This window comes from Canis lupus, chromosome 21 (genome assembly GCF_048164855.1).
Source record: "Canis lupus baileyi chromosome 21, mCanLup2.hap1, whole genome shotgun sequence".
In the NCBI taxonomy this organism is placed as follows: Eukaryota; Metazoa; Chordata; class Mammalia; order Carnivora; family Canidae; genus Canis; species Canis lupus.
In genome coordinates, this window is record NC_132858.1 from 20,071,348 (window position 1) to 20,088,072 (window position 16,725).

General features: G+C 34.8%; 1 protein-coding gene across 26 annotated transcripts in view; it reads right to left on the bottom strand.

Moving 5' to 3' along the window:
* DCDC1 (doublecortin domain containing 1) overlaps positions 1 to 16,725 on the bottom strand; it is a 490,046-nt gene that overhangs the window by 265,645 nt on the left and 207,676 nt on the right. For all 26 annotated transcript variants that reach the window (XM_072790960.1, XM_072790959.1, XM_072790983.1 and 23 more), the window contains 2 exons: positions 7,995 to 8,087; positions 31 to 201 (listed from right to left, as the gene is read on the bottom strand). In XM_072790960.1, the coding sequence (XP_072647061.1) occupies positions 31 to 201; positions 7,995 to 8,087 (264 nt within the window). The remainder of the gene's footprint in view (positions 1 to 30; positions 202 to 7,994; positions 8,088 to 16,725) is intronic.

Consider the following 16,725-nt stretch of genomic DNA (forward strand, 5'->3'; position numbering starts at 1 on the left):
ACTCAGTGAGAGTTACAGAATGACACCCACCTTGAGCTGCAGGCCTCCTGGGATAACAGTGTTTGCTGGAAGGCTTTTAATGTGTTGGTAGACATAAGAGGAGAATTGCTCCTGCTCAGCCTGTAATTGGGGGCCAAGTTTAGAGAGATGACCTCTGTTGCTTTTGATAGCTGTCTGCAATTCATCAATCAGCCTGCTCACCTGAAGGGGTTAAATTACAAGGGTTGTTAGCAAGAAGTAATTGTTGATGTCACACCTATTAGATTTTTGAGTACCTAGTTTGATGGGAGGGAAAATGACTTCAATATAGAATTTGAGTATAGAGCTATCTTCAAGTAAAGAGCCAGAAGAGCTATGCATTCCTTTATCAGCTAATTTTATTTATGGGAAAATTTATAACCTTTGCACTTCAGTAATATGGAAAAGAAAGCCATTTACAATTGATGAATAAAAAATGTCTCTGGATATGAGAAGAAACATGCACCTGACAAGTTTGCAAAGGACTTCTAAACTGCTTAACAGAATAAAATCTTCCTAAGATTTCAATTAATCCAATATATGTACCAATGACAATATTTAATTTCATTATATGAACACTGCATTGTGCAAGTTTATGTTTTCTCTAATAGATTGGATTCTTACACAAACACTAGTTGATATATGGTAGAGCAAGAGAGATTAAAAGCAGAAGTTCACTTTATCTATGGCCCTTTAAAGTTATTAAATTAGACTCATTTAGAATTATGAATGACCCCGAATAGAACATGGGCTTTTTGAAATATTAGGTTAAAAATCATTGCTCTTCCACTTACTGACTGAGCGACTGTGAACAAGTAATAAAACCCTCATCTGTAATAAAGAATAATAATATCCTTACCATACCAAGAATTAAATAAGATTACAGAATGAATGACACCATGTCTAACCTATAGTAATGTGCCTAATATATATTAGGTTATTATAGTATTTTCTTTTTTAAATCTAAGTGTTTTCTGCATATCAAGTTACAGTTGTTTGTCTTGGTCTATGTTTTCTATCCCTACCCTTATTTCACATAAAGCAAATAAAAATTTTAAACTATTTGCTACCTAAATTCTCCATCTCACTTCAATGTCCAAGGTAAAAAAAATGGGAAATCATTCTCCAAGAGTCTCTGTTGTACAGATACCTCATCCTCTTTTTCTCTTTTTCTCATAAAAATATGGTATTTGTCCCTGTCTGTCCAACTCTGATGTTAAACCCATGATTTCTATCCCTTCTACAGAGGATTCAGAGAAGTCAATGAAAGCAAATTTGTATTATTATCCATATAAATTGAATATTAATTTTTCTACTCTACCTACTTAGTTCAAGATTATACACACACACATACACACACACACACACACACACCTCAATGACATTTAACTTTCCCCAGCAACTTTAAAAGCATGATGTGCATATAAACAAACTAATTTAAATGATTCTGATTTTTCTTTGGTATTCCATATCTCTCTTATTTGTCTCAATGTCATCAATCATCTACTTCCTTTAATACTTTATTTTTTTTAATTTATTTTTATTTAAAAAAAATTTTTAAGTAGACTCCATAACCAGCACGGAGTCCAACATGGGGCCTGAACTCACAACCCCGAGAACAAGATCTGAGCTGAAATCAAGAGTTGGATGTTTAATCAGCTGAGCCCCCCAGGAGCCTCTCAACCAGTCCCTTTGAAAAAAATCCTTCTCTTAAATATAGCATTGGCAAACTTTTTCTCTAAAAGAGATAGATAATATTTTCAGTTTTGTGGGCCATAAGGTTTCCATAAAACCTGTTTGACCATGCAGTTGCACTTTGAAAGAAGCTAAAAACAACATGTAACAAATGGGCATGACTGTATTCCAGTAACACTTTATTCAGAAAAATAATCAACAAATTGGATTCGGCCCTACAGCTATAGTTTGCCAACCCTTCTTCCAAATTCATATATTTCTTCTCCTTCTTTGCTTTTCTTATAAGTAATACTCTGGTCCAAGCCCTCATCTTTTCATCCTTTACCCCAACTTAAACACCTACTGAGTGGTCTCCCTGTTCCTGGTCTCTCCACCTCAAATTCATCCTGCCACCTCCACCAAATTAATCTATGTCCAATTGCATTTTGAACCCTCCAGTTGCTCCCTCCCAACTTCGTCAGCTTGGTATTCAAGATTAAAAACCTTTTCCATTTTTTGGAATGAATTTCTGTGCTTTCCATAGTACTGTTAATGCTACTATAAAACTGTAACATTTAAAATACAGAAATGATAAATGATCTAATATTAGTCAATATTTCCAACCTCATCCTTGCCATACTATCTTCCAGTATTATCCTCAAAATGATGGATAATAATATCTATCATACCAGAACTGGAGACCAAACAAGGCCAAGTGACTTGCTCTTATAGCTGTCTGACAAAAAGAAAGGACTTAAATAGACTCCAGATGCCATTTCTGCAAAGCACTGATCCTCTCTGAACCTATGCTCAGCCCCAGCATCATATGATTCAAAAAGATAGAATTTATGTAGTCTTTAAAGTATACTAAGTATCATGCAATGTATTATGCTAGTCAGTAATTCTGCTCCTTCGATTTTATGTACTGTACTTTGTACTATAGTGAGCCACCAAAAAAAAAAAAAAAAAAAGGAATTTTAGGCTTTGATTTGAGAACCTTTTTATACATGACTGATTTTACTGTCACAATCCATAGCCTTTCACAGATAGGGGATTTCATGTGACATCAGAAATCAACCAACCATACAATTGATGATGTCATTTGCATTCTAAAGGGCTATTGGTTAAAAGTTTTATTTCCTATGAATCTTTTGTTGCTTCAAAAAATTTCTCTATCATTTTTGTTATTTTCAACTGTCCCATGATTATCTATTAATGTATGTGAAGTATGATTACATCAATTATCAACTTTTTATTAAAATAAAACTATCCAAAAAGATGTCCTAGCAAAAATTAACATATCTTAAAATAGAAAAAAATATATCAAGAATCCTGACATTTTGGTAAAATTTCCATCCAATTATACTAAAACTTTGTTACTTTACATATTCATAAGGTCTTTTATCCTCAAAGTGCTACATTTTGTTCTCAGTTATTATGAGAACATATTACCCTTAAAGATAACCCTACACATGATATAACTCATGTACCAAAATTGGGTAGGTAATACAATAATCCTGAATTATTTTACATAATATGATTTTTTTCAAATCACAGATGTTGCTAGAAGGGGAAAAATGCTTTTTAAAATTCTTCATCATGAATCTTTTTTTCCTGCAAATCCTTTTTTCTCTCTCTCTCTCTCTACAAAGGCAATGTGAATAGGGGTAAAAGAAGACAAAACTTGACCTTTTGTGATCCCAGCATTAATGGGTCTGTTCATAATTCAATCTATGTGTGTGTGGGAGCATCCATGTGGAAACATAGAGGCCTGAGAGACATAAAGCCTTTCCCTTTAAACATTATCTGACCCTATCAGTCCCATTCACAAAAGAAGGCTTACGTATGCATATGTTGAAAAAATGCACCATCTCATTGTGCAGCAGAAAGCCTACACATTCTACTCTTCATTCTCCGTGGAAATGCAGCACGGAAGTGACACTTGTACAGAATTTGGGAGAGTGACAAATGAGCAGAAGGTAGCAAAAAAAAAAAAAAAATGAGTATTCGATCAGGAAAAAGACCAAACTTCTGAAAGAATGCAAATGCACACCTGTCTATAAACATAGACAGAGGTTTTTGCTGAAAAACCTACACTGGGTAGTTTGGTCATGTTTTTATGACATATTTACATAACCTTTGAATTTATTCTCAAGATGATTTAGAATTAGTATAAAATATTATTCTGTTTCTAATCATTCTAAAATGTATGCACATTGAAGTTATGTGTTCTAAATTACACATTCTGTATATTGTACTTTGGCTGTTATGAATGATACTTTGAGGAGCTCCTGGTTTTTCTAATGGTGAGTTCAGCTCTTGGCCTGATTGCTACAGGGCCTTGAGTCCATCTATTTTAGTAAGGAGGACTCCAGAGAACTTTGCACCAAATTATCACTTGAAATCAGCACAAAAGGTGGCAGCCTCTATGCTGGGAATGGCATCTTGGCATGCAACACACAGGGAATGGACTTAAAGCTAGGCCACTGCTTAAACCTAAGACCAAGAAACTTTGTAATTTATGACATAATTAAGAAGAGCCAGAAAGAGGGTAGGGAGATGAAAATGGGTATCTTAGGGACGCCTGGGTGGCTCAGCAGTTGAGTGTCTGCCTTGGGCTCAGGGCGTGATCAAGGGGTCCGGGGACTGAGTCCAGCATCAGGCTCCCTGCAGGGAGTCTGCTTCTCCCTCTGCCTATGTCTCTGCCTCTCTGTCTCTGTCTCCCAAGAGTAAATAAAATCTTTAAAAAAAAAAAAGAAAATAGGTATTTTAAATTTCCTAAAATCTCTTCTTTCTTTCAGGCCCAAGGGTACAGTGTTTTTCAGTGTAAAAAGAAACATAACCCAATCTTTGTCAACCCAATCTTTGGTGACAAAGATTAAAGACATGAGAACCTATGAGCAAAGTTAAGTATCTCTTGATTTAGAAAGATGGGCTGCAATGTAACTATTAGGGAACTTGAAGTGTGTACCACCTTCTATTCATACCACTTCAAATACTCCCAACTTTTTAATAGTTTCTAGAACCCTTCTGAGAGAGAAGATACCTCAAAAAGAGATTGATCTTGTTTCCAGCCAGAGGTCCATCATGTGTGCCACCTTTAAGCTTATTCAAGAGTTTAATATTCCCATCCACTCATGGAGGAAGGGGCAATTAAAATAGAGACTTTACAAAGTTTTTAATTCCAGTGAAGCTAATATACAGTGTTATGTTAGTTTCAGGTGTGCAATATAGTGATTCAACAGTTCCATATACTACTCCATACTCATATGGTAATCACAATCTCCTTCACCTAAAATAGAAACATTTTAAATGCCTTTATAATACATCTGGCAATAGGGTTATGTTGATGGCAACAAAAATAATGTCAACTTATACTTTTTGAAGAAGCAATGAGACTGTGCTCCACAGGCTTCTAACTACAGGAGCATAATGAACTAAAGGTCCCAGCTACTGTCCTCTGAAACCATCACCAGGTTGGCACCAATAGCTGAGGATACTGAGGTAGGTCTAACTTAGGGAGTCACAGAACTCCTCTGAAGGACAACTTAGGTCAAGGATACACCACCAGCTTCACCAAACCTTCCTTAGACTGCACCAGCATCTAAGATGCTTCCCTCCAGTCTTCCCTTCCTTTCTCCTTCACTTGTGTCCAAGTCTGCATTTTTTTTTTATTGGAGTTCAATTTGCCAACATATGGCATAACACTCAGTGCTCATCCCATCAAGTGCCTTCCTCAGTGCCCGTCACCTAGTCACCCCCACCCCCCACCCACCTCCCTTTCCACCACCCCTTGTTCATTTCCCAGAGTTAGGAGTCTCTCATGGTCTGTCTCCCTTTGTGATATTTCCCACTCATTTTTTCTCCTTTCCCCTTTATTCCCTAGTCTGCATTTCAATCTGACACGTCTCCCAGCCTTACCCAGAGCTCTCTCCATTTTCTCTCATAAGCATTTCTTCTTATACATTACATACATATTTAATACTATCTTGGTATTTACTTTTCAGAGAACTTGGAATAACTTTTAAGCCAACAATAACAAATTACCTGCACATTTCTAATATGCCATTTCCAAAAAGTGGTTTAATATACAACATACCACAAAGTAATCTTATGATATATACATTATTATTCCCAGTTTTCATGTGGAAAAATTACATGAAATAAGACAATATTTTAAGATAAAACCACAGACAGTAGAAATCTAAATCTAAATCTTAGATTTTGTCATACTTAGTTTGGGTTTGGAAATATATTTAGAAATGCAATATTTTTTGTAAAAAATATTCATAATTGAGTAATCCCCCCAAATTTTTCATTTCTCTTCATCATCAGGATTTCACATTTCCGTATATGAATCAGGGCCAAAACTTGCTGTCACTTACTTTTCTTAGCCAAACCTCTAGAAATTACACAACAGGATTAATATAATAACTTTCAAAGTAATGTCATAGAAATAATTCCCATACTGTATAGAATATATTTAGACTATTACATACATACACACACACACACACACACATCATAAAACATATTCCCTTTATTGTATATTTGATTCCTTAAGCAAACAAGAGACATTTGAAGCTGTAGCTGATCAAGCAAATATGTGACCAAGTAAGGCACTATATAGGAAAGGATATGGATATATCCTTGAAGGATATATCATTGAAGGATATGGATATTAAATAAATATTAAGATGGTAATAAGAAGAAGTATCAAATAAACATAAATACTGTTGGATTTTCTAGAAAAGATAATTTTTATTTCGTGTTGCTAACAAGATGTCATTGAAATGATATATTTAGCATAATGATAATTTTCTGGGGTCACTTCAAATTTTTCCATTCCATTGAAACTGGAGTTCAAAGAGAACTCCAATATCAAAGAGAAAAATAATATAGAAAGAGAAAAATATCAAAGAGAAAAATAATTACAATATTTAAAAGGTAGAAAATATCAAATCTTCATTTTTAGATTATTTTATATTTACTTTCTGATAAAAATTTGTTATTTTGGACATAATTTTAATGATACTAATTAGAGATATTTAAAGTTGACCATACCAAAGTTATATCAATATAACTTTCCAACTGTGAAAACATTTTCCAAATGAGTAGAGGGCAATACTTTTTAAATTTCTAACTAAAAATCTAGTCTTTTAACTTGTTAATATTAAGTGGAATAAGTGAAAATTGTAACTTAAATCTTTACAATTGTTATTTGCTATACTTGTAACCCATTCAAGCTGAATTTTTCTTTTTTTTTAAAGCTGAATTTTTCTTATGAAATATTCCCTGCTGAGATTACCAATATATGTTTGTAATGTAGTCTTTAAAACTGGACATATACAAGTCCCAAAGATTAATATGGTCTCTAATACAAAGACTTGAATTCACTCAGGAAAATCTGACACATTGTACCTGTTCAATTTTTGTATCATAGTTAGCAGAACAGATGCAATCATAATGATGAGAAAATATTAAAAGCCCAAAGCTTGGATAGATTTCCTTGCCAAAATGTCAAAAGAGAATTACATGAAAGTTTAATTTTTAAATAACCACATTACCTTATTCTTTAAGTTGATTATGATTTTATTTACTGACAATGGTACATGGGAATTAGTAAATTCATGATCTCTCCTCAGAAAGATTAAATGCTTTTGCATTCCAGGAAACTACATAAAAGTCATTTTCTTCTTTTGTCTAATACCAATTTTGTATTATTATTTCATTTATGGAATATGCTGTCAACCTCACAGCATGAGCTTTAGAGAGAAGAAGCTTTGCTTTAATAGTTCTTCATTACAATATTGCCTACAGAAGCTTATGATTAGCTCACTTAAGCTTGACATTTGTAAACTACAGTTTTTTCTTGGTAAGAGATAGCATTGTTGGCTTTTCTAAAATTTAGAACAACAATTTAATTCCTAGAAACTCAGAAAATAAAAATAAGATTTAGTACTTATTCAAAGTTCAATAAAATGTTAATGCTTTTATTATGTTAGCATGTTTTATAATTTCCAGATTCAACTTGCATGTAATAATTTCCTAATTTAGGAAATTTATGAGAAAGTTTTCAGAAATATTTTTCAGAAAATTACAATATTTATTCTTTCAAGCATATAATTCTTTTTCAAGCTGCCTATACTAATAAAATGATTCCAGTTTTAACCAATCTTTTTCATTTTGTTGCTATCAGATAACTATAGTTGGTTCACTATCAGACTCAAGTAAAATATGTTGTAACTTTGAAATTAGCACTCATTGCAGTTTTATAATAGTTTAAAAAGTAAGTTTCTTACTTCTTCTTGTGCCTTATGGTATTCTTTTGCTGTCATTGAAAGAATTACTTTTTCAGTAATTTTCTCTTTCTGTTCATCTACAGCCAGGTTCAACTAGAAAAAAATAAATAAATTGCATGAAAATCGGCACTTACTGACACTTAACTGCAACATTTATTCAAATAACCAACTTAGCATAATCATGGAAAGTGATTTAGAATTAATTTGGCCCATATTTTTAGGAAAGAAACTCTACTTAGGTTAAGTAAGTTGAAAGTACATTTTTATATTTAAGACATTTAACACCGAATCTTTCACTTCCACTTTTACTGTTTATCAGTTTACTAAAATATGATTTGGAAGGGGATCCTTAATTGCAGACACTTGACACCAACAATTACATTTTTATTTTATCAAAATAAGCATAGCAATTTTAAAAATTAGGCTGATATTTCCTATTAAAATTTCTCATTGTCAGTAGGGAATAAATTGGCTGCTGTTACATCAGGATAAAACCAACATAAACCAAAAGCAAATATCAATTCAAACACTTTAGAACAGTTCAAAATGATTTATAATATTTCATGACAAGAAATAATGTATCTTAAATACCTGAACAGTTACCTGCAAACTGATCCATTTAGAAAGCCAGATAAAGGTCTTCAATACTGCTGCTAACCCATACGTTAATAAAAGGTGAATGTGGTCCATTCTGTGTTGTTGTTTTTTTTTTTTATAAATAGTCCCCATTGAAATGAAATGCTATTTTCAACTACGGAAAAAGCTGAACTCACACAATAACATTCACTCAGCAAACTGGTATTAATAGAAAGAAAGAAAATAACAGCCTAACACAGAACCTTCTGAATTGGAATATTTAACAATTCTTTAGCAATGGACTTGTCATGTTGTATCTCCCCATTGAGGATAAAGAATGAATAATGACCATGTGTTTTGTTTGTTTTGTTCATGTTGTTGTTGCTTTATTCTTTTTTTTAAAGATTTGTTTATTCTAGAGAGAGCACAAGCAGGAGGGGCAGAGGGAGAGGGAGAAAGAATCTCAAGCAGACTCTGTTGCTGGGCTCAATTCCAAGACCCTGAGATCATGACCTGAGCCAAAACCAAAAGTGGGAAGCTCAACCAACTGTGCCACCAAGGCTCCTCTGTTGTTGTTTCTTTAAATCACGTTTCTCTGTTGTATGCCTGGCAAGTCATGTTTGAGTTAACATAAATCTTTAATCCATATCCTGTCTGAAGATCCACTCTTATACTTGAGATAAAATGGGGGTAGGAGCCAATAATATGGTTTCCTCAGTTTAGTCATATATATATGCTATAAGAATAGTATCAAACCAGTGAACTCTTCATCCACTGACATGTGATACAGCTCAGTATATCAGAGATTCTGTCTTGGTAGCGGGGACAGGCCCAGGAATCTTTAGATGATTCTGATGATCATAGATAAGGAATTGGCAAACATCTGTAGAAGGCCAGAGAGTAAATATTTTAGGCTTGGGTGGGCAGGGATACAGTCTCTGCTGTAATCACTCAACTCTACCTTGCAGCATGGAATAGATAATACATAAATGAATGAGCATAGTTCTGCCTCAGTAAAACTTAAACAAACAAGTGGCAGGCTTAATTTGAACAGAAGGCAACATTTGACAACCCCTGTCCTGGATTACGAACCACTCAAAACAAGTTTGTTAAAAAATAAGCATAAGCATCATGTAATCTACAACATGATGACCATAGTTAACAATGCTGAATTGTATATTTGAAAGTTGCTAAAAGAGTAGAAAACATAGAAAGTAGAAAGTTGCTATGAGTTCTCATCACAAGGAAAAACATTTTTTCCCTGTTTTTTTGTACCTATATGTGATGATGGATGTTAACTAAATTTCTTGTGGTAATCATTTCACAATATATATGAAGGTCAAGTCATTATGCTGTGCACCTTAAACTTACACAATGCTATATGTCAATTACATCTCAATTAAATGGGAGAAAATACCATGTGAAATTGTTCTTGGGATCATTCTCCCCAAAGAATTATTTTCCTGTTCTGAAGTAATATAAAAAACATATTATAAAACGTCAAATATACACCTCATGGATGCCTACATGTAAACTGTGGTACAACATAGTTGTGTCAAGTCTCTATGGCTATTTCTCTATAGGAAGATTCTCATCTTAGGAGATAGATGTGAAGGAGAGGGTACTGGGAAATATTCACCAAGCTCATCCATTTCTTACAAAATTAATCTCCAAATGCACAAACATTCTAAGCAGATCTTTTTTGAAGGGAAGCAAAACAAAACAAAAACAGAGCTACTAAACTCTTCGGTGCCTCAGCAGTAAGTCAGATTCTAATGAGGTCTCCCAGGGCCATGACATTTAGAACTGCTTCCAAGCAACTCTTTAAAAGGTGGGAATTCTTTACCTTTGAAAGCATCACAGTTGGGAAAATCAGCTCCATTCTAATATTCAACTTCTAAAGAAGCACTATACTAATCTATATAAGCTGAGGTCAAAACATATCAAAATTATTGGAAAACATCATATGCATAGCAAATAGAGAATCCAGTAAGATACAGAGAAATAGTTAACAAAATATAAGGATACAGACATGGGCCTTTTCTGGAAACAGACCAGCCATTCCAAAAGAGAGAGAGATTTTAATATAATCATTTAAAGAACATTATTGAAAGTAAAAGGTCAAATTAAGAGAGTGCATTTTCACCCTGAGATATTAATAAGATGCAGTGCTAATAGCATCTCTCCCTCAAGTCCCATGTCATGATAACAATCACTTTGAAGGAGACGATCCTGTTTCTTCATTATGACAAAACTATGTGTTTTTGATTTGCTGTTCTTATCTGACAGTTATGAAATAATTTTTGCTAACGGATTAAATATTTCTGAGGTTAATTTTTCATTTATAAATAAGGTAGAAACTTGAAATTAAAAATAAAAAACAAAGGTTTCATGCAAAGTGAAATAAGTCAGAGGAAGACAAATACCATATTATCTTATTTACACATGTAATCTTTAAAAAAAACCCAAAAAACAAAAATATTGAGTTCATAGATAGAACAGATTGATGATTGCTGAGGGACAGAAGTGGGAGGTGGGTGAGACAGATAAAGGAAGTCAAAAGATACAAATTTCCAGCTATAAAATAAATAAGTCATGGAGATGTAATTAATGTATAAGATGGTAACTATAGTTAATAATACTGTATTGCATATCTGAAAGTTATTAAGAGAGTAAATCTAAAAAATTCTCATTACACACAAGAAAATTGTAATGTATATGGTGACAGATGTTAACTAAACTTACTGTGGTAATCAATTTATGATATATACAAATATCAAATCATTATGTTGTACACCTGAAACTAATATGTCAATTACACCTCAATAAAAAAAAATAAACAGTTGGGCAGCCCGGGTGGCTCAATTCTTCTCAGATGGTTTAGTGCCATCCTCAGCCCAGGGCCTAATCCTGGAGACCCAGGACCTCCCTCTGCCTGTGTCTCTGCCTCTATCTCTCTCTCATGAATAAATAAATAAAATTTTTAAAAAATAAAAAATAAACAGAAAGATGGCTAAAATTTGCATGTAACTATGAAAACCCAAATCTCTACCAAATAGGGAAGTGTAGGGATGCCTGGGTGGCTCAGTGGTTGAGCATCTGTCTTCAAGCTTAGGTGGTGATCCTGGAGTCCCAGGATCAAGTCCCACATCGGGCTCCTTGCATGGAGCCTACTCCTCCCTCTCCCTCTTACTATGTGTCTGCCTCTCTCTCTGTGTCTCTCATGAATAAATAAATAAAATCTTTTAAAAAAAGAAACAAATAGGGAAATCTTACTTTGTTTTAACTTTATATTGCTCCTTTTAAATGTAATAAAGTACCCATAAATATTCATTGTGCACATCAAAATCTAAAGCTAAAGCTAAAGAGGAAGATTTGATTTACTGTTTTTGTTGCAAAGATTTAAAAAATATGTAATAAATATTAGCTATCCAAGATCTGGTTAAAGCTGGTCTTATTCAATATCAATAGTGACCAGAATAGAACCATCAGGAGACAAATGAAAGACAGTGGCAGAAATCGAAAATAACAACAACAACAACAACAACAAAAAACCAAGAAACATAATGGCTCTGTCAAAGAAAACTAAACAAAAAGTGCTTTCAAAAAATGGTTTGGTTAGAGAAATAGGATTAAAAAGAAGTAAGTTTACCTCAAACAATCTGTTTAGGAACTAAGGAAAAAGTCCACAGAAGTATACCTGAAGCCAGAGGTTCAATGAAATGATTTCTAGCAATTGTTACCTTTCAGACCATATGTATTTTACATAAAACTTCTAATGCTAGGGTAGCAGGCACCAAACTTTCTCTAAGCCCTAGAGGGTCATAGTTTAGTAACATATAGTTCTGCATAATATGTATGGCCCATTGTGATTATAATAACAAGTGCTCATTTAAGGAGTTTTTAAAACATTTGCTGGCTCAGGAAGCTCAACTATGGACATCCTAGAGAGGACAGCAGGCTCAAGACCTCCTGCTGCAGAAATACAGACAGAACAGCAGTGATCTTCTTTTGTGCATATCATTAACAGTGCATGGCTTTTTCTTCTTTTTTTTAACTTCCTCCCAAATATTTTAAAGTATATTTATAAAAATCATAAAGCCTAACTGCATAAACATTTTACCATGACAGTAAGATAAAATAAAATCTATTTTATAGGAGAAAATAACTCTCAATGAACTCTAGCACCCAATGATTAATATCTTTTAAAAAGGCACAACTATCAAACAAGCTGGAATGTACTGTCTACTAAATTCATATTGACATTCCAGATAGGTGCTAACCAAAGAGTTCAACCATACTCTCAGTGCCCTGCATTATAGTTCTGCATGTATTTTTCTCTGTATTCAGAAGAACAGCTAGTGATTCAATGTGAAATATATGATATGTGTTATGTATAATGTCCTTAATAAATCAATGTAACCCAACAAGAAAACTGAATCTCTATCAAAAACCTAACTTTTTGACCAGTAAATTGCTTTAATAATAAATTATTTGATCCATATTTTACATGCAGATCAATACAGGCAATACAGTTTAGCATAAACAACAGGACAATCAACCTTCATATATATTGACAAGTTTCCCAATGGTCTGTTAATATACAAAAGACTGGGACAAATTACTTATTTATATATACAAAACATGGTTATAAAGGCCAGCTGCAGGTATTTTTTTGGAAAGTGCATTTTAATAAGGTCCTATTCATTTAGGGAACAAATGGGGAAGAAGTAGTTTGCACTACAGAGTTTAGCGCGAGAGCTTTCTCTTTTTCTAACCACGAAATCAATCATTTGTCCAGACTGTGGGAGTCAGAGTTAGTTACTGAAAAGAGCTCCGTATATAAACAAGTCAATAACTCATTGTGTGTTATTGTCGAGCTGAAGAAGTCGGCTTTCAAAAAGCTGCCCCTGCTTCTCTCAGAATGAATGTCACTGTATTCAGGGACTGGGAGAGAGTCCTTTGTTTCCAGCCATTGCTGACTGCCATTTATGTATGGGAACAGGAGGTGGCTGCTACGAGTGTGGGGGAAGCCACTATTTGGTATCATGGATGTCCAGGAAAAACCCTGAATTTTGTCAACCAAAATCATTTGTGTCTGAAAATGCATTGATGGAATTGATAAAGAATGGCCATACACACACAAAAAATATTTGGTAAAGAAGTTAAATGATAATAAGTCTGTATCATTTTAAATTGGGTCAGGCTGATGTTTTTGGTTTCCTACCTGTCAACGAAGATGAAATGAAAAATATAGGCAATGATTTGAAAAGTTTGAACGTACAAAATCGAACTGATGAACAGGGCAACATGTCAAATAAATACTATCTGTTCAGGCCATTAATATTAAGGATGACTCTTGGTACTCTCAAAGTGTGTGTGTGTGTGTGTGTGTGTGTGTGAATTTCTCTAAGGCATGATTTTATGTGCTCAATATTTGTGATAAGTTAAGGAATGTGAACTATTTTTACTTAAAAATTAATGTAAATTTCCTTTAGAATGGAACTGAACATAAAATTCATAAGATATAAATATTACCATACTCTTTATTGCATCTTAATATTTTTAAAAAAATTTTTTAAATTTATTTATGATAGTCATAGAGAGAGAGAGAGGCAGAGACATAGGCAGAGGGAGAAGCAGGCTCCATGCACCGGGAGCCCGACGTGGGATTCGATCCCGGGTCTCCAGGATCACGCCCTGGGCCAAAGGCAGGCGCCAAACCGCTGCGCCACCCAGGGATCCCCTGCATCTTAATATTTATTAAAAACCTACTAATTTATTCAAAATCAAACGAGGAACTGTGAAGAAGCACCAGACCAGGATTCAAAATTTATAATTACATCGAGCAAATAAAAAATACATGTAGATCTGTTAATAAATTGGTCATTTGGGGGGAAAGAGGATGGTCTCTGAAATATTAAACAAAAGCTTAGTTCTTATTTGGATGAAGTTGGAGTTGTATGTAAGGAGAAAGCTGGGAGCCTAGAACTGACTCCTACTGACCTCATTTCTCCTCACAATTTAGAAAGCCACAGTATTAAATAATATAATATGCTTCCACATGCAACAAGTGTCCTAGACATTTTGCTACATACGAATTGGTTAACAGCAAAGTGAGATATGATTGAAGAGACAGTGGAAACAATAGAAAGTAAGAAACAATGTGTGCATGCCACAGACCATAATTAATTGTCAAATGGAGGTATAAACAGTACAATCTACAAGTACAAAAGACAAAAATGTTATTTAAGGTAGGGAAGAAAAGGCACAAACAATGGGTAGTATCTAGCTAGGAAAAGAAGTGATAATATAGGAAAATATTATTAATAAATATTAATTAATGTTACTGATTATATATGAATTACACGATGAAATTTGTTCTAATTACAATTAGTGAAGTGGCTTGACATGGCTTTGGGAAGATTGGAGAGGATACAAGCCGGGCCTTAACGGACTGGCAGGGCAGAGAAGGCGGCGTAGCTGATCCAGGTGAGTCAGGCTAAGGCAATGGTTCGACTGGAAGGGATGTTTCATACTGGGGAACAAGAACTAAGATGGCTACTGTGACTCCATACATAATCGATTTCTGAATGTCATTATAGACTATACATGCAAAATGCTAGGCTTGTAATGTGGGTATAATGATAACTTTATATAACTCGGTTCTTTGCTTTGAGTTTCTACATAACTCAGTTCTTAGCTTTGCCTTGGCTCAGCCCCATCTTCTCAAGCTATAAACACTTGACTCAGTTTCAGTCTTAGAGATCCATCCCTTCACTGAATCCTGACCGGGCCTCCTTTTCCGACTAGGTTATCTCACTTAAGTCCCTTCTATGAAAAAAAATTCAAAAGTGCTACTTTTAGACTTGGGGAAGGAGCAGATCTGATCCTTAGTTCAAAATTGGCTATGAGGGACACCTGGGTGGCTCAGCAGTTGAGCACCTGCCTTCAGCCCAGGGCCTGATCCTGGAGACCGGGGATTGAGTCCCACGTCGGGCTCCCTGCATGGAGCCTGCTTCTCCCTCTGCCTGTGTCTCTGCCTCTCTCTCTCTCTCTCTCTCTGTCTCTCTCATGAATAAATAATAAAAAAAAAAAAAAACTGGCTGTGAAATCTGGCTCTGCCATACATTATCTCTGACACAGTGAGTAATACTGAAGTTCATAGAGCCCAGGTCTTCTAAGGCCAGGGATTTCTCTCCCAACCTTGCTAATTCTCTGAAGAAAAAAATTTTTAAAAGCTGTTTTTACCACAGACCGTACCTTCGTGAGGATAGTTTAAGGGACCATTTATAAAAGAAATCTTTGTAATGATTGAAAACCAACAAAACATCACCATTTTAAAACAGTAATATTTGGGGATCCCCTGGGTGGCTCAGTGGTTTGGTGCCTGCCTTCAGCCCAGGGCCTGATCCTGGAGACCCGGGATTGAGTCCCACGTTGGGCTCCCGGCATGGAGCCTGCTTCTGCCTCTCTCTCTCTCTATGTCTATCATAAATAAATAAATCTTTAAAAAAACCAGTAATATTTTAAAAGTCATATTTTGTCTAAAAGTGTGTAAAAGAGAATTCTACATAATACTTTACCTACAATTTATTTAACGTCTTTTTAAAAAAGATTTTATTTATTTATTTATTCATGAGACACAGAGAGAGAGAGGCAGAGACACAGGCAGAGGGAGAAGCAGGTTGCCCCCAAGGAGCCTGATGCGGGACTCGATCCCAGGACCCAGGGATCATGACCTGAGCTGAAGGTCACTCAACCACTGAGGTACTCGGGTGCCCCCCACTTTATTTAACATCTAATTAAAGAAACAAACTGTTTTAAAAATCTTCCCTGTTTTTTTAAACTAATTATAAACAAATTTTAGACCTTCCAAATTCCATAGGAAAAGTGGTACTGAGTTAGCCCTGACTCGGTAGCCACATTACAAACTTTCTGCCTAGAAGTTCTGTCATAGCTGGGAATGCCACAGGCCCTAAACTGAACTCAGCCTGTCCTCTCAAACGACTCTACTCCATTTCTTCTATGACTGCATGAGGTTTTGGAGGGACTGTGCCACCCTGGCCAAGGGGTGTGCCCCTGACCTTCCACACCAATTAGCTTCAATCAGACTCAAGAGGGGAACCACATAGAGACATCAATAGTTGGAGAG